This window comes from Mustela nivalis (assembly GCF_964662115.1).
Source record: "Mustela nivalis genome assembly, chromosome: 11".
Taxonomy (NCBI): Eukaryota; Metazoa; Chordata; class Mammalia; order Carnivora; family Mustelidae; genus Mustela; species Mustela nivalis.
In genome coordinates, this window is record NC_139030.1 from 86,584,759 (window position 1) to 86,602,354 (window position 17,596).

The following is a 17,596-nucleotide window of genomic DNA, read 5'->3' on the forward strand; positions in this document are numbered from 1 at the left end:
GTGGGGAGAGGGGCTCGTTCCAGACGGATCCCAGCTGGGCTGATCTGGAACACTGGGAGCTTCTCCTCCCGTTGCTCTCAGGCGTCCCCAGCGCCCCTCCTCCCCAGGCTGGTGCTGGAGGTGGGCAGGGCCCTGAAGGCTGGAGCGGAGGGCTCTGCATGTATGTGTGTTTGCGTGTGTGTGGGGGGGCACACAGGACAGAGGGCCCCTATGGACACAATCCTGTTTATTGATACAGAGGACCCTCTGGTGACACCAGTGTGGGTGGCCGTTGGGGAGGGGGCCAGGGTGTCCTGGCACTTTCAGGCGTCTGTGCGTCCACTCAGCCTGGACACTGTCAGGACCCCTGGTCCCTCCTTTCCCTCGGACACCCACTTACTCAGTGACAGTGGTCGAGCCCATCCTCTTTCTGGACCCCAGCTTCCCTTCCTGTCAAGGGGAGTGCTTGCTCCCGATGCTCCCAAGGCCTTCTTGGTGCTGGAAGTGTCCCCTCCATGGAGGGTCATGGATGGGGTGAAGTAAGGTTTGTAGGGGGACTCTACGCTCGGGTCTCGGACGCTCAGACGCTTCGGGCCCATGGCCGGGTCCGTGTCCTCTGCAGCCCTGGCCGCCTTGGGCCCATGGCCGGGTGCCTGTTCTCTGCAGCCCTGGCCGGGCCCCGCCAAGCTATTTCTCTTCCTCTCGGAGGCCCTGCCTCCCCGGTCTCATGGGGCTCAGACCCTTCTGGGCCTCAGCTCTGCCCAGCCATGCCTCTCCAGATGTGGAGTGTTCTTCGCACAGAGCCTGGTCACAGGTCATCTGACAACAGCAGGGGGTAGGGGGGTAGGGGGAGGCCAGTGCAAGGCCTGGTTTGCAACCACTAGCAAGAAGTCGCTCTGGGGTTGTAGAGGGTCACCGTAGCGGGTGGATGGGGAGGGGATGGAGGAAGCAGGGAGTATAAGTCTCATCATTTCCACTCAACTGCCACCTCGCCCCTGAGAACAGAATGTCCTTGGCTGGTTCAGGGTAGCTGGGGGGTCTGGGGCTTAGGGATCTGCAGGCAGAAGCCAGATTTCTGGCCACTCAGAGCTTGTTTATGTGAGGAAGGGTCAGGGGTTGGAACAAAAGGGAAGAGGTTGGCATTCGGGCCAGAAGGATTGCAGTTAGATACCAGAAGGTTCTTCCCATCCCTGTGTCCTGTCCCACCTGTGAGGAGGGGGGCTCTAACATTCCAGGAGGCTGGGTCGGCCACGTGGTGATGGAGTGGTTGACGTACCAGATTGTGCTCCCTGAGGCTCCCCCCACCCCGCCCCCCGCCCCGGCATGGTCAAGAGTGTGAGGGGGTTAGACTCCTTCCCTTTGGATCCTGGCTTCTCAGTCTCCGCTCTGTGACCTTGGACACAATGCTTAACCTCTCTGGACCTCAGTTTCCCCTCTACAGATTGGGAGTTGGTAATAGCCGCTGCCCTGTAGGGTTTTTAGGGAGAATAAAAGGAGCAAATGAGTGAATTTTTTTTTTAAAGGATTTTATTTATTTGAGAGAGTGTGCACATGAAAGCACACAACAAGTAGGGAGGCGGCGGCTCTGGAGAGGGAGAAAAAGGCCCCCCGCCGAGCAGGGAGCCTAATGCGGGGCTCAATCCCAGGACTCCGGGATCATGATCTGAGCCGAAGGCAGACGCTTACCCTACTGAGCCACCCAGGAGCCCCGTGAGTGTATTTAATCTGTATTCAGGGCCCTCCAGAGCTGCCCACCTGATTTGGGGTAAAAGTCCAGCATCTTGCATTGGCATGTACAACCCTGCAGCATGGCTTTCCTCTCTGACATCTCCTTCTAGAAACTCTCTCCTTCCCTCACTCTGCATTAGATACCTGGTTTTCTTGCTCTTTTTTTTTTTTTTTAAAGATTTTATTTTATTATTATTTATTTGACAGAGAGAAATCACAAGTAGATGGAGAGGCAGGCAGAGAGAGAGAGGGAAGCAGGCTCTCTGCTGAGCAGAGAGCCCGATGCGGGACTCGATCCCAGGACTCTGAGATCATGACCTGAGCCGAAGGCAGCGGCTTAACCCACTGAGCCACCCAGACGCCCTGGTTTTCTTGCTCTTGAACACAGCAGGCACGATCCTGCTCCCGGACTGTTGTCCCTCGTGTGCCTCCTGGCTGGGAGGCTCTACCCCCGAGTCCCCCTTGAGGCTCTTTCCCTCCCTCAGGTGTTCACACATGTGGGAGATGTCCCTTCTCCCCAGCAACTCCGTCTCCCGTGCCTGCTTTCCTAGTCCCTTCACGGTCTCACCACTGGGGACATGGTGCATCTCACTTCTAGGGCTCCCCTCCTCCCAGCACAGCAGCCTGTGTGGACAAGGGATTCATATCTATCAAGTTCACTGCTGTATCCCCACCACCCGCCACGTAGTAGGTGTTCGCCGACTCAGCGCGCATTCACCGAGTGGCTGGAAGAAAGGCTTCAGCTGGATGCCCTGTGCGGGTAGGGGCTCAGCAAGTAGGGCTGCTGTTCCCTGGCTTGCCCGTGGGCAGGGGTCTCTCTGTTCCTGGGGAAGGGTGCTGGGCTCCAGAAGGACGCTCTGCTGTCATCCCAGGGAGTGGGAAAGTGGCCCAGGGGAAACCGGGAGAAAGTTCGGCTTCCCCCAGAGAGCACTCAGCACCTGTTTCCTCAAGGCAGGCTAGGCAAGTGCTTTGAGCAGGTTCACAAGAGGGAGGAAAGGGCGGGTTGTATTTTTCCTTCCTTTTCCATTTGCTGCCTCCCCTGCAGCCCTGGCAGAGCTGGTCTGTGGTCTCCCTGCCCCCTTCCCTCGTGCCTCGCAGCGTGTGTGTCTGCTGTGGTTTCTCCAGGTCTCAGAGAGGGCACAGATCTCCCTCTGGCCATCTCACCTGTCTCGCTTTGATCTTACCCCCACTCAGATCAGGAGCCCTTGTCCTGGGCACAGGATTTCTGCCTGCTGTGGGTCTGCTGGATACATTCTCCAGCCTGTGCCAGGCCAGCCGGGGCAAAGTGGCTTAATCTTCAACCCGTGTTTTCATCTTACTCAACAGATGTTGCCCAAGGCCTTGGGTAGAGGGTCCTAGGGTCACCTCCCTCCTGTGGGGTCCCCTGGTGGGGGCAGGATGGAGAGGTGAGAGGGCTTGTTTGGCACGGACACTCCTGATCCTTGGAAATTGCTGAAGCAGCTTTTCTCCACTTCTGAAAAATAAAGAGTCAAAAGGAATTTCCCGAGGGTGATAGCCAAGTGGAGTGGCCGCCAAGGTTGGCCGGATGGTGGGCCCTCCTGCACACAGAGCCTGGCACCCAGGAGACGTGCGCTGGGGACAGATGGGAGAGCAATGCCTCTCCTCACCCAGAGCAGCCCCTTAGCAGGTGCTCAGAATGAATTGAACGTGGGGTGGGGAGTCTGTTGGGACAGGAGGGAAGAGATGAATGGGACAGTGGGAATGCCAGGCCAGATTCTCCCATAATAGCCATCAGAGCAATGGTGAGATGGTCACCCTATATGGAACTTTCTGCCAGACATTGTTCTGAAAGCTTTGCAAAAATAAACTCATTTATTCTTCATGACAACACAACAAGAGAGATGCTGTGGGATTATCCCAGTGTTACAGATGAGGAACTGAGGGGGCCACAGAGCTATTTGAAGGAGGTGTGGGATTTTGACTCAGTGGCCCAGCACTGCCGTCCGCCTGCTTGACCATCAATCATGGCAGACGTCATTCACTTGCACGACACCTGTGGTTCTCAAAGCCCTTCCCGGGACATCAGGCCACGGGGACCCCACGGTGGATTCTGTGGAAGTCAGGGCATGTTGTCAGAGCTACCTGGGTAGGCCGAGGAACAATGTGGGGCTCAGAAAGACGAGGTGACCTGTTCATAGTCCCACGGGAGTTGGGGGGTTGGGTAATGGGGTGCTGGGTCAGGAAGAGGCTTTTAGATTCCTGGTTCTGCTTTCTCCCCAGAACCTCCTGGATGCTTGCTGCTGATATAAATACTGATGACAGCCAGGTGGACTTTTCTGGGATTTCTTTTCCTTTCCTTTCCTTTCTCCTTCCCTCTCTCCCTCCATTTGTTTAAAGTAGAGTTGACACACAATGTCATATCAGTTTCACGGATTGGGATTTTGTAACAGCGCCAACCACAAGTGCACCTAGCTAGCTCAGGGCCTGGGATTTAGAGGAACGTCTGTCTCTTCATCTTTCTGTCCGTCTGTCCTGCCCACAAACATTTTCTGAGCAGCTGCCTTGTGCCTACTGCTGTGTCAATGCTGGGGCTGCAAAGTTCCTTTCTGCCACAGTGCGGCTTCTAGGAGGTGGGTGGGGTTGGGGTTGGCGTAGAGCCATAGGAATGAGAGGACTTTACACACCATTTGCTCTAGTCCTGCTCTGTTTCAGGTGAAAAGGAGGCTCTGAAAAATTCTTTTGACTTTAGATTTTTTTTTATTGTGGTAAATACTAGAACATAGAATTAATTACCTTAACTGTTTTCAAGTGTATAGTCATGGTATTAAGTTCGTTCCTGCCCTTGTGCAAATGTCACCCATCCATCTCCAGAACTCTTGTCATCTTGCTCAACAAAAGTCTACCCATTTAATATCTTTTTTTTTTTAAGATTTTATTTATTTATTCGACAGACAGAGATCACAAGTAGGCAGAGAGGCAGGCGGAGAGAGACAAGTCTACCCATTTAGCAAGAACTCTTCCCTCCCCTTCCCGAATCCCTGCTTACCACCATTCTCTTTGTATCTCTATGAATTTGGCCACTTAAGTACCTCAAGTGAGTGAACTCATATGTGTCCTTTTGTGAAGGGCTTATTTCACTTAGCACTGATGTCCTCAAGCCTTCCTGTGTTGTGATGTGTATCAGAATGTCCTTCCTTTCCAAGGCTGAATAATATTCCGTTGTCTGTCTGTGCCACAATTTACTTACCTGTTCATCTGTGAGTGGACATTTGAGCTACTTCTGGGTTTTAGGTGTTGTGAATAATGCTGTTTTCTTGCGAGCAGCCATCCTCCTGGGCGTAAGGTGGTGGTCCTCAGATTTTGAGATGACTTTCCCAAGGTTCTCAAGTGCCAGATGTGAGGGAAGAAGGCACCACGGTGCCTCACGGACGAGGAGGAGGATGTGATGTTCTGGACAAGTGGGCAGAGCCCTCAGCCTCAACGATGCCATCTTGCCCTCCATTAAGGAGAATGACTAGCAGTCATTGAACTCTAGACTCTGATGATATTTCATCTTCTTGGTTTGAACTCTAGGCTCTGATGATATTTCATCTTCTCGCCACAAATGTCACGAGAGGCCATCTTGGGAGGATTCTAGAAAACGGAGCAATGTTAGGAGAGATGAGCCCGATAGAGTCTTGGTTTTCAAAGGAGAGAGAAAACTGGGCATTACGTTCCAAAGAAGATTCTCAGAGTGGCGAGGGAAGCTGAAGATCTGCATTTGTGCAACAGGGCTATGCGGTTTGGAGAGGGGAAATAGGGAGCAGATGCAGAATGGGAGTGAGAAAGTGGGCAAGGGGAGATTTGCTGTTGCTCCCTGGAGTAGAACCTGGTAAGTGGAGGTTCTTACAAAGAGGAGGAGACTTAGATGTAAAGAAGAGCTTTCTCCTGTCGTGGGGCGGGGAGTCGCTGTCTGTTGCTGGAACCCATACTCACCGACACATACTCGGTATAAAGCGAGTGTTCCTGGCGAGTTCCTTCTCTTTGGGGGGACTGGTAGAAGTCCCGCCCGTAGACCGGGCTGTGAAAGGACATGGTTCCTGGAGGTCAAGGCATCCATGAATGTGCTGACCACCATCCGGGGATCTCCATTAGGAGAGACCCAAGTTAGGTGAAGAGAAGCCTTTGAGAGCCTTGTTCAGTGGGGGAGAAAGAGAGGAGTGTGAGATGGAAAACAATTAGTGCCTGTATGGGGGCTTCTGACCAAAGGTGGCCTTGGGGGCCTGGGAAGGAAGCAATCAGTCTGTGCTGTGGTAGTTGAGGAAGTCTGTCTCTTGTTCCAGGTCTAGTTTAAGGTTTGAGCAAATGGAAGAGAGGAGGGGAGGAGGAGGGAGAGCTGAAACAGAGAGGGGGCAGGGCCCTGGTATGAGTTACTGAGCCTGTTGGGAGCCGGGGCAAATCCAGGGTAAATATTTTTGGCCCGTCTGCCCTTGCTGGGGGGCTAGTGCGGACCAGGGAGTTCTGTGTCATTTTGGTTGGTGGCCCTGGCTGGGATGAGTGCAGGAATGGAAACAGCAAACATGGCATGTGTGGGGAAGGGCCAGATAAGGGAGGAGTCCGCAAGCCAGGCAGGGGAACTTGAACTTGATGAGCCAAGCAGTAGGGCCAGGATGGGTCCTTGAGTGGGGAAGCGACCCAGAGCAGGATCTGAGAGTCTGCTGCCAGCTGTGGGGTGTGGCTCGGTGGGGAGGGGCTGTGGGAGGAGTGCTGGGCACGGGTGCTCAGCTGGAGTAGAGAGAGAGCGTGGCCAATGGTGGCCAGAGGGGCACAGAGGAAGGGCCTGGGGACTCCTGGACCCTTCAGGGCCCTGGCTGAGGGGAAAACAGCATCCGATGCGGGGAAGGAGGGGTGGAGGAGTACTCCCCCGTGACCTGGCCGAGTGAGCGCATGCTGCCCCTGCTGTTGCCCTCTCTCTGCCAGGAACCCTGGGCCGGGTCCCTCCGGGTGAGCTGGGGCCGGCCTGAGGACAGGAGTGGGCTTGCCCAGGCCCCTCCCTGGGTGGGGGGCAGGGAAAATCAGGCATCACATTTCATTCCATCACACCCTGCCTGTTCTTTTTCTCTGGTGGCCTAGGCCTGCCCAGGAGAGGATGGAGCCCCTGAAGGGACTTCATGGGGAACCAGGCCATCGGCCTCCTTCCCAGCCTGGCAGGGCCTAGCCCTACCAGTTCCGCACCCTCTCTCCAGCCCCCCGCCCTCAGTGTCGAGGCCCACCCCCAGGAGCTCCCCCCTTTCCCAGGATGGTGGTAATTAATACAGGGCAGGGGGTGGGTGGTAAGCAGGGGGCAGACACAGGCTTGGAGGTGCAGACCTGGACACTTGGTTTCTGCATCTGCACAAAGGGGTTCAAAGAGCTCCCTGAGAGGCCCCAGCTGCTGCGGGATGTTGGGATGTTTTATCCTTGTGGTCCCGCTCCCGCTGGGCGGACTGGGGGGGTCTGTCAGGTGCCAGCCTTGCCATGCCCCCTCTAAGTGCCCAGTAAATGTGCATCCCTGCTCTTCCCTTTTGCTTCCAGCCCCTCCCTTCATCTGCTTAGGGTTCTATTTGTAGAGCAAGTGAGCCTCGGATAACCTGCTGTGGGTCCCCAGGCTGAGGACGCTCCAGTCCCCCGCAGCCCTACCTGCTGGCTCCCACTGGCTCCCTTCCCGTCCTGACGGGCAGCGCCGCCTGTGAGCTCACAGTGGGTTGCCTTGGCAGGAGATGTGATGTCATGGGGTCTTTTTTGGCCTGAAAAACTGCCTGGATTCCAGGCCTCCCAGGGGGCAAGATTGGGGAGGACGGGAGGGGTGGAAGGGAGGAGGGTGTGAGGAATTTCTGGACAGAATGTTCCTCCGGAGGCTGAGTCCGCATTCTGCGCCAGACCCCTCCCCCTAGCCTGGGCTTGGGCATCTACCCCTCCCCCCGCCATGGCCCTTGCCTTTTCCGTCCTCCACAGCAGCAGCCCACAGATACATTTTTTCCCAGCCCACCCTCCCTGAAGGCCACCAACGTATCATATGCACGAACCTCTGGGCATCTTCCCAGCCACCCAGCCCCTTGAGCCCACACGGTTAGGGGTGGGTATGCATGCATGGAGGGGGCGTGCATGTCTTTTTTTGGAAAAAAAAAAAAAAAAAAAAAACTTAAGCAAAGGATGTGCAGTTTCCCTTATCCGCCCTGTGGTTCACAACCCCTCACATTCAGGAAGTTCTCGCTGATGTCTGATCTCAGTGTCTCCTACTGCCGTCCACTTCCTCCTCTTCCTATGGCAGTGGACTGAAGGAGTCTCTTCCTCCCGAGGACCCGAGAAGGTTCCACTCCAAGTCACAGAGAGCTTGCTCCCAATGGGAGGGCTGTTGAACGAGAGGAACTTTTAGTGAGTGAGGGTCTTCGTCAGGGAGAGGAGAACGAACCCAGTATGGAGCGAGGCCAGGTCAAAGACCAGCTATGCAATGTTGGGCAAGTTACTGAACCTCTTGGGCCTTTCATCTCAACTGCAAAGTGGGGTCATGCTTACCTCTCCTGGGCGGTTCCGAGGACCTATGATTGTGGAAGTAAAGAACTTGGTATTGTACCCAGATCATTAGCACTTTGGGAACTGTGATTGTTAGCACATTGCTGTTATGAAAAGGTACCCCCCCACCCCCAAAGCTGGGCAGGAAGAGGCCAGGCAGGGGAGGCACGCAGGGTGGGACACTTGAGGGGGCCTGGCTGTCAGCGTTGTGTGGATGCACGTCCAGCAAACTGAGAGTGAACGCCTCCTGAACTTTCCTGCCCGAAGCTCCTCACCCCAGTCCCTGGTTTTGAGACCCTAGAGCAGAGCGAACTGGGAAGCACAAGGTGTGGCCATCAAGGGACACCAGGTCCAAACCCTGCCTCCTGCTTGGAGTTGTCCTGCCTGGGGGCCAAGAGTATTCTGGAAGACCCCTGGTGGGGCTGTGCGTTGGCTGCCCTCAGCTTTGGAAGGCCTGGGGTCCTGAAGAATGAGGTTTTGTCAGGATGCCTGGGTGGCTCAGTTGAGTAAGAGTCTGCCTTCAGCTCAGGTCATGGTCTCAGGGTCCTGGGATCGAGCCTCATCTCTGGCTCCCTGCTCTGCGGGGAGTCTGCTTCTCCCTCTCCCTCTGCCTTCTCCTTGGCTTTCTCCCTCTTGCTGTCTCACAAATAAGTACATAAAATCTTAAAAAAAAAAAAAGCCAAAGACTTTGTCCTGGGCTTAGGTGTCCTGGTCTAGATGTGGGGGTGCTGTCTCTGTCTGGGTTCCATGGGCCATATCCTTCTGCAGAAGGTGAGCTCAGCAGGGGGCTCTCCTTTATCTGGGTGCCAACCCCAGTCTGGCCACAGACCCCACTGTGAGAGGTGGGGCGTCGTGCCTCTCTGTACCTCAGTTTCCGCATCTGTGAAACAGGGAGGGAGGAGATGGCTCTTCCCAGAGCCGGTGTTCTGAGGAGTGGTATGCAAGGATGGGCTGTGTCCTGGCCCAGATCCAAGCAAAGATGGAACTTAGAGACCTTTGCTCCAGAAGGGCCGGGGGTGCTGTGTGGTCAGCGGTGAGCGAGGTCAGGGGGTTGGGGAAGAGAGTGAGGGGCTCTCCTGGTCGGCTCACTCAGCTGGTATTTGCTGAGGGCCTATAGTGTGCGAGGCTGAGTCCTAGGCTCTGGAGGCTGTGGGCACTTACGTGCTAGCAGGGAAGGAAGACCCTAAGTGAGATCAGGAAGCAAAATACATCGTGTGCCAGAGAGTGAGGAGTTCTAAGGAGAAAAATAAACCGTGCCACGGGGACAAAGGACATGTTTGCGTGGTTGTGTCCAAGGTGGGTAACAGCCCAGGCTGAGTGGGGCTCTCTGACCGTTGGCTCTGGCTTTGGACCCACAGCTCGGGTGTTCTGGAAGCTTCCCTACAGCATCGCTGGGGGCCTGGGGCAAGGTGGGGGCAGCGTCGGGGGAGAGCCTGCCCTCATGCAACCTGCCTCTTGCCCTTTTCATTCCCAATAGCCCCAGAGCTGGCGGTGGCTGGGAAGCAGGGAAGCAGGGAGGGCTTCCATCCTGGGAGGACTGGGCGGGAGGGGAGGGGTGGGGAGCTCAGCCAGCACGCTGGGTCCTGTCTGCAAACGCTGCGGGGGGGAAAAACACGGGGCATGTCACTCTGGATGGGCTTTTGCCTTCCCAGGGAGCACCTTGACCAGTAAGTTGCAGGCATCTGTGGGCTGGCCTGCGGAAGGGGTGAGGGCAGGGGAGCTGCTGTTCAAAGGCTGCTGGCTGGGAGGGAAGTTTCTCCAGCTGGGCTGAGGCCTGTGTTTTCTAATATTGGCTCCCGTCTCCCCGGTTTGCGTCGTGCCAGACTGGGGAGGGGCGGACAGAGCAGGAGGGTCAAGGTGGGGCGGCCTGGGCCCCTGGAGCGTGTAGCAGGGTGTGGGTGAGAAATGACAGCTGACATTAACGAGAGCTTCCTAAGGACAGGCCCCGCTCTAAGCGCTTCATGTGTTCCGTCCCATTTGGTGCTCACAAAACAGCACCCTGCAGGCCTGGTGAGGGGCCCCGAGGACAAAGTGACCTGCCTGAGGTCACACGGGACAGGAATCAGAGTGAGTTAGGACTCGGCCCCGGACGTTACGGCTAATGCTGTTCGCTTAGACCCGTGGTTTTCTAAGTGTCATTCCCAGGTCTGGAAACCTTTGAGAAAGGCACGTTCTTAGGTCCCGCTCGGTTTGACCCTCCTGGCAGGGCCCGTCCCCTGTGTGTCCACAGCCCTCCAGGTGATTCTGAGGGCTGTTCGGGGCTGCTGCCTCACGTTCTGTTCTGCCCAGAGTCCGGGCCTCTTAGGAGGCTTCACTCAGAGCAGGATGAGAGGCTCTTCAGGGCCTGTCGTGGGCCTGGGGCAGTGCTTTGTCTCTGCTTTCTCCCTCCCACCCCACTTCTGTCCTTTCTGACTGCCCCCATCTAGGCAGGCTGGTGAAGAGAGAGGGGTTTGGGGTTGAGAGATCTGGATTCAAATCACAGTCCTATGGTGTAGAATCTGCATGTAGAAGGCCCCTGGGATCTGCTCTCCTGGTTCTCCTCCTCACCTGGAGGCCAGAGCCGCCCAGAGAAGACACGAGCCTAGGGCCAGAGGTCCCTGCCCGGTGGCCTGTGGCTCGGGAATGGGGGCTAGGAGGGGCTTGGGGGAGGACTGGGGTCTTCCAAGAGGGTGGAACGTGGCACCTTTTCCTCTCCGGAGCCATCCTCAGGCTCTAGGTGAGCTGACCTGGGGGTTGGGAGGGCCCCACTGACTTGCCTTCCCACCTCCTGCTCTGTTCTCGGGTCTTGTCTTCCTCCACTATCTAAGCTGCCTTGGAAAGCAGTTTTGACCTCAGCTCTCCATCCTCCAGGCTTTAGGGGGAAAGGAGTCCAGGCTGTTTCCTGAAAGAGTACTGCTACCTTGACCTCCACTGGCTCTTTTCCTCCATGCCCATCTTGGCCCTGCTGTCCTCCCTGATGGCAAAGCCTCTCAGAGGCCCTTCTGTCCATTACCCTGTCTTCTTCAGGGATGAGGGGCTCATCAGGAATGGGGTTAGGGTGGGCATTTCTATTCTGAGTCACCGGCTCCTGAGCTGGTCCCTGTTCATCTTGGCAAAGGCTTTGCTTCCTCACCTTCACGGTCAAGCTCTTGTCCTTCTGTGTGACTCAGGGGACCCTGGAACCACTTCACTGGGTTGGTAATGGAGCCCCAGAGACTGGAGGCACGAAGTGGACCTGGAGTGGGGAAGTTTCTCTCCCGTTACGGGAGAGTCCAAGGAGGCCGCTTCTCAGGATGCCATTAGTAGAAAGCACGTCTGTTGGTCCTGGCTGGGAAGGGGTGGTACTGGCTCGTGGGATAGGCTCAGTCCACAGGGGTTATTGGTGGCCTCTACACATCCACCCCAGTCCCTGGACATGACCGTGGAACTTCCTACAGTGCTGCTTTGAATCTGTTTAGGCAGGTGGGATAAGACTCACCAAATCGTATTGGGGAACGAGACGTATTGCCGCGATGAGAGTATTTGTACCCTAAGGACCAGATACGTCGCCCAGAGGGCAGGCTTACTGGAGTCCCAAGATGGGAGGAAGTCCTTCTTGCTGGGTGTCCAGGAATGGCCTTATGGGGGGGACGACAGCTTGTCGGAAAAGAGCATGGGCAGGGGAGCCGTCCCACAAGCAAAGGGCCGGATGGCGAATAAGCAAGGGGATCTAGGGGACAGGTCTGGATGGGGCCAAGCTCTGGGGCACTGGGGTCTGCGAGTGGCCAGGGCTTATGGTGTGGGGCCTTGGAAGCCCACAGAAGTTAAGACTCTGGCAGGCCTTGTCCTGGGCTGTGGTGATTTCACACCAAGAGCCTGAAGTCCGAGGATGGGGTATTAATCCTATTGTTACCAGGAGTAGTCAATGACTTTACCACTCCTTTAACCTCCTCTTCTGTGAAGTGGGGCTCAGGGGAGCTCGTGGGACCTACCCCCCTGGGTTCTTGTCGTGAATAAATGAGCCGGTGTGGGTGAAGGTGTCTGGCCCAGAGGTACAGGTGTGACTTTTACCTGCTCTGGGTTCCTTTTTGAGGGGTCAGCACTGAGTCAGAGGCCTTGGTGAGGTTTGCCGAGCTGGGTGGTTCTAGTACCAGTAAGATTGTTTTTCATTTTCCCAACTGCCTCCCAAGCTTGGGGTGAGCCAGGTTAAGTCTGAGCCTTGGGCTGATGCCATGGGGCCGGCTTCAGGAGGCATTCCGCCCATGCGGCCACCAGCCCTGGGGAGAGAGCCAATCCATGGCTCTTCACCCTGAGGCCTCACACTGGTTTCTCCCTATGTTCACAGCCCATCAACACGGAGAGTGCCCCGAAGAATGTAGCCGACACGGTGAGTGACAGCAGGTGGGCTGGGTGGTGGGGAACACCCTGGGCCAACGTGGGGAGGCCCAAAGGCAGAAGGGCGATATGGGGGGAAGGTGAACACAGATGTCTGAGGATACCCTTTTGGAGTCGATTTGAGGAACTTGGGGGAGAGTGATGAGGATGTGGGTCACGTTGGGAGCCAGGCATGTGACCTCACTCGTGTGTTCGGAAATGGATTGCTAGGGAAGTAGGCAGGTGGGAGAGGCCCGTGGTTTAATGTGGGTTTCTTTATCAAATATGCAGAGTGCAAGAAAGCCGGGCAGATATTTCCAAACAGATCTTTCTGACTTAGCAGAAAGACAGGCAGTTTCCCCGTTTCCTCCAGGCTGCATGGAGGAGGAAGGGAAGAGAGTGGGCGGGTCCTGCAGTGGAGAAGCTGAGGCTGGCAGCCAAGGGACATCTCCTGGCCTTGGCCTGGGCTCAGTAGTGGGCTTCCGGTCAGAGGGCTTGCGTTCAGATCCTGCCTCTGCCAAGCTTCTAATTGTGTGACTGTTGGCAAGTCCTGGGCTTGTGTGTGCCTCAGTGTTCTCACGTGCAGAATGGGAACAGGAAGATCTCCCGGGAAAGTGGTCAGGAGACACAGGGAAGAGGGTTGGTTAGCTCTGAGGGGCTTTTAGTGGACAAAGAAATGCTAAACAGGGGCACCTGGGTGACTCAGTTCTTAAGTGTCTGCTTTCCGCTTAGGTCATGATCCCAGGGTCCTGGGATCGAGCCCCATATCAGGCTCCCTGCTCAGTAGGAAGCCTGCTTCTCCCTCTCCCACTGCCCCCGCTTGAGTTCCCTCTCTTGCTGTGTCTCTCTCTGTCAAATAAATAAAATCTTTTTAAAAAAATGCTAAAGAAACAGCTAAGTTCCTCCGAGGCCCTTCTGCCAGCCCCCTCACCCTCCCACCCCTGCCAGACCCAGGAGGTCAGAAACCACGGTGCCTTTTGAATACTTTCCTTGACTCCTTGCTCTGATTGCCTTTTCTCTGTCTCCAGGGAGAAGGAGCTTTCCGGGGTGGAAACACACGGAAAAGTCTTGAGGAAGACGTAAGTGTGGGGATGGGGTAGGGGAGAAGGTCCCGTACCTGTCCCATTGGGTGGAACATCCCTTGCCTCCTTTCCAGAAGGGCGGGCTGGAGTCACTCAGCTCTGTGGCCGAGCAGGGGAGGAGGGGCTGGGATGGTGAACAGGCCCCATGTACTTCTGCACTGGGCCTCCGTCTGGCTTTGGCTTCCAGCTTGGCTGGCTCTGGAGCTCATTTGCCCACCGCTTTGCCAGACCTTTGTGCTGCCGGGTGGGTGGTGGGGAAGGCAGAGAGGGAGAACTCTTGGAGGCCTGGCGTGGTGGTGAGCAGTCACCAAGGTAATACCAAGGACTAAGGGCCAAGGTGCAGAAGGACTTGTGGGCTCTCAGGGTCATCAGACCTTGGGGTATTGCAGGCTTGGCTTCTTGGGAGAACGGAGCCTTTGAAAATGTCAGAGTCTTCTGTGTGATTTCAATGCCTTCGATTCAGGAGCAGCCTGGAAGGTGGGCCAAGCCAGCTGAGCCCTCTGGGCTCCTCTTGCCATGCATTTTTGGTAGAGGTCAAGGGGCAGATTCCTACAATGGAAAGACCCCAGGGAAGGGCAGAAGGGGCTCTTTCAGGACCCTACTTTGAGCAATGCTTGTGTCTGGGCTTGTCCTCACATCCCTGGGGGAGACACCCCCCAGCGCTGGGCCTTGCTCTTTCTTCCCCACCCTCCTCTGACAGTTTGCCCCTCTGTTGGCCTCTCCATCCTTGCCCGCCCTGCTCTGCAGAGGAACAGGGAGTGGTTTTGGCGGTTGGCACGGGGGGAGCTGTTGATGGCATGAGGCCCTATCATCTGACAGCTGCCTGACCCATGGTGGGGAGGGCCCCGGAGGGAGGTGCTGGGGCCGCAGGAGACAGCTCCCGTAGGCAGCCACACTTCTGTGGGGAGCCTGCCACTGTCGCATTGCCCCGGGGCCCGCCCTGCGAGGCCAAGGCGTTCCCCAGCTGCATAGCCTGTCCGGAGTGGGAGCATGCCTCCTAAATTAGTGGGGAAAGCTCTGTTCAAGGTATGCATGGGTCCCCTGGGCTCAGAGTGCAAGTGTCGGGAGGGACTCTGGTCCAAGTCTATGATATTTCTGGGGCTGGGGTGTGGGTCAGAAATTAATTTTTGTGTGTACCTGCTACTGAGGACGAACAAACTTAATGCACATAGAACATATAATATGTGCTCAATAAATATTAGCCATTATTATTACTATTCTTTTGACTAAGGGCCAGGAGGTGGACTGGGTTTTTATTTATATATTTATTTATCCCTCCTGCCCCCTCCCCCCCCAATGGCACATGCTCTGGTCTTAGTTGTTAGATGGGAAAATAGAGACTTGAAAGGGCTCAGTGACTTGGTGAGGGCCTTCTGCATCCCTTTCTGGGTCTGCTGCTTGGATCTGGTGTTACCGGCTCTCCGAACCCTTGACCCGGGGACGCTGTGTGAACCAAACCTTTTACAGTAGTCTGAGCACATTTAAAAGCCAAGTCCTAATGCTGCTGTTTCCCACAACTCCAGCCTGGGCCAGATGTAGCTGGTCAGGGAAAGCTATAGCAAGAGAGAGGGAAGTTAGACATCATGAAGGACTTTTTGACGCCATGGTGGGTATGACCTTGGTCCTGGGGAAGAAAGAAGTGGCCCTTTATTTGGGACAGGACGTTATTTTAGAAGAAAATTTTGTTGATTTAGGATGAGGGTGTGTGTGTTTCTGGGTGTGCCACGGTGGGTAAGGGTTGTGTCCTGTCTGGATGTGGGGTGGGGGACAACATGAATCTTAGTTTAGCCAGTCTAGTGAAGGGAGCAGATTCTAGAATGGCCTGTGTACTGCAGAGGAGGCAAGACCTCACTTTTGAAGTTCCCAGACACCTGTCCCAGGTTGGGTGCTCCTGGGGTCATTAGTCCACACCCGCCCAGCCTGGGGCTCCCCTGCAGTCTGGCCCGTGTGAGGAGACCGGTTTCAGAGGCTGAGCCGTTGCAACCCTGGGCCTCCTGGCATGCTTGTGTGCCTGTTTGTTGAGCTGTTTTCCTGGCTCTGGCCCATGGCCCAGGACTCACAGGCGGGAATGGCTGTTTTCCTCTAGCAGGGCTGGTGTGTTAGAGAGGTTTGTGGACAGTGTGCTGTGTCGCACTTTGTTTTGGAAAAATCCAGGCTGGTGGGCAGGAAGGAGAGAGGAAGGGGTGTGGCTGGAGGGGCTGGCGGGGGTGGAGGGGGTGGCCACAGCCCCCAGAGGAAAGGTAGGAATGGGGATGGGCCCCTGACATAGATTGGGCACCAGTTTCTGGCTGCCTGACGTGGCCCCTGGTGTTTCATAAAGACCCTCCTCCCAACTGGGCCCCCTAGGGACTGGGGCTCAGGAAACGCCTTTTCTTTTGGTCCCGAGCTGTTGTGTTTGGTCTGTGGACCTCAAAGGCAGGCAGGACTCTTCCCACACAGTTGATTTTGCTCTAAACCGACCCCACCCAAGTCCTGAGGTTCCCGCTCCTTGCTGTACAGTGGAGAAGGCAGGATTGGAACCTAGGGCCGCAGACCTTGAGCTGCTCAGGAGTGTCTGAGTGGTGGTCGGCAAAGAGGACCGAGGCAAAAAGAGTTGGTTGGATCTGCAGGAGGAGGGGAGGGGTTAGACACCAGGAGGAACTTCCCGAGAGTAAGAGAAGCAAGACCACTATTTTGGCAGGGGTAGGGGGGGTGGGGTGGAGTTTCCTTTCATGCTGTTCTCTCCCTGAGACAGCGACCATGATCTGGATCTTTACAGGGAGAGAGTTCTTGGTGCCTAGGGAGTTGAATTGAAGTTGTCTTATTGATCTCGGTCTTGGGAGGGGCCGGGAGGAAGTGGACGCCTGGGGGGCCAAAGGGTTCGGACAGCCCCAGACAGGAGAAGAATGAGATTACCCGAGGACAGAGAATTTACTTTTCTTTTTAAAATAAAATCTTTGTAGGACTCTTTGTAAAGCCGTCTGGTAGTTTTCCTTGGAAGCTTTAGGTGGAACAGGTAGATCTCGTGAAATCCCATGAGTGCTGGGCTGTACCCATTTTACAGATGGGTTGGTTCATAAGAGTGTCTTCCTTCATGGAATAGAAGTTCTCTGAGGTCAGGGACTTCACCTGGTCCCCGTATGTGCCTCGTATGTTGCCGGGCACATAGTGGGTGGCACCCAGTGAGGGCTCTCAGGAGGAGGGCTCAAGCACTGTGATGGGTAGCAGAGATGACCTGTGTGTCCCACTCACTCCCAGCCTGCCAGAAAGACCCTGCATGGGGAGGTATGCAGCAGTGGGGGGCCTGTCTCTGGCTACCTGTGTGAGGTCACCTGTGCGTTTTGGAGCATTAGGCCGTGCTGGCTCGCACCCCCTAGCCCCGCAACGGCGTGTGAGTCTCCATGTCCACTGGACTCAGACTTGTCACCCGTCTCTGTCTGCTTTCTGCCAGCAAGCGTCACATGTCCCCAAACTCTGCGGAAAACAGGAAGCCCCGTCAGTGAGAGGACAGCCCAGTGATTCAACAGGGGATGACCATCCAGCTGTTCCCATCCCTGTCATCTGGTGGGGTCATGGCCCACGGCAGATCCCTCCCCTGCCTCTCCTGCCCTGGCCAGCCTAGGGGAGCACAGCGGCTTGGACTTTGTCTTATCACCTCTGGAGGCGGCATGGCCAGACTCCGTTGGGGCCAAGTTTTTATTTATCTTTCCTGACTTTTTTGGGGTGGGGAAGCTGAGGAATGTGGAGTGTTGTAACGTTGGGAGGGGGGGGTGGAGAAACGGGATCCAGCTCTCCTGCCCCATTCTTCCTTTTCACCCCGGGTCCCGGGAGGCTCCTGGCACCCCTTGGCTCCCCAGTCCCCACGCCAAGCCAGTCTCAATATCGCATTGTCTCCCCACAGCTCCGTGGGTAGGGACCTGTGGCCCAAGTCACACCTTGAGCCTCAGCTACTGCTGTGGCTTCCAGTGTTTGAGTCCCCCAAGTGTAGCTGTGGGTCGGCAGCA

General features: G+C 55.9%; 1 protein-coding gene across 24 annotated transcripts in view; it reads left to right on the top strand.

Moving 5' to 3' along the window:
- Positions 1–17,596, top strand: part of TNS1 (tensin 1) — a 221,448-nt gene that overhangs the window by 112,523 nt on the left and 91,329 nt on the right. For 19 of the 24 annotated variants that reach the window (XM_082690433.1, XM_082690451.1, XM_082690444.1 and 16 more), the window contains 2 exons: positions 12,503–12,544; positions 13,560–13,610. In XM_082690433.1, the coding sequence (XP_082546559.1) occupies positions 12,503–12,544; positions 13,560–13,610 (93 nt within the window). Of the gene's footprint in view, positions 1–12,502; positions 12,545–13,559; positions 13,611–14,475; positions 14,640–17,596 lie in introns of those variants that run through there. The other 5 variants (XM_082690452.1, XM_082690435.1, XM_082690443.1 and 2 more) reach the window with 3 other exon arrangements.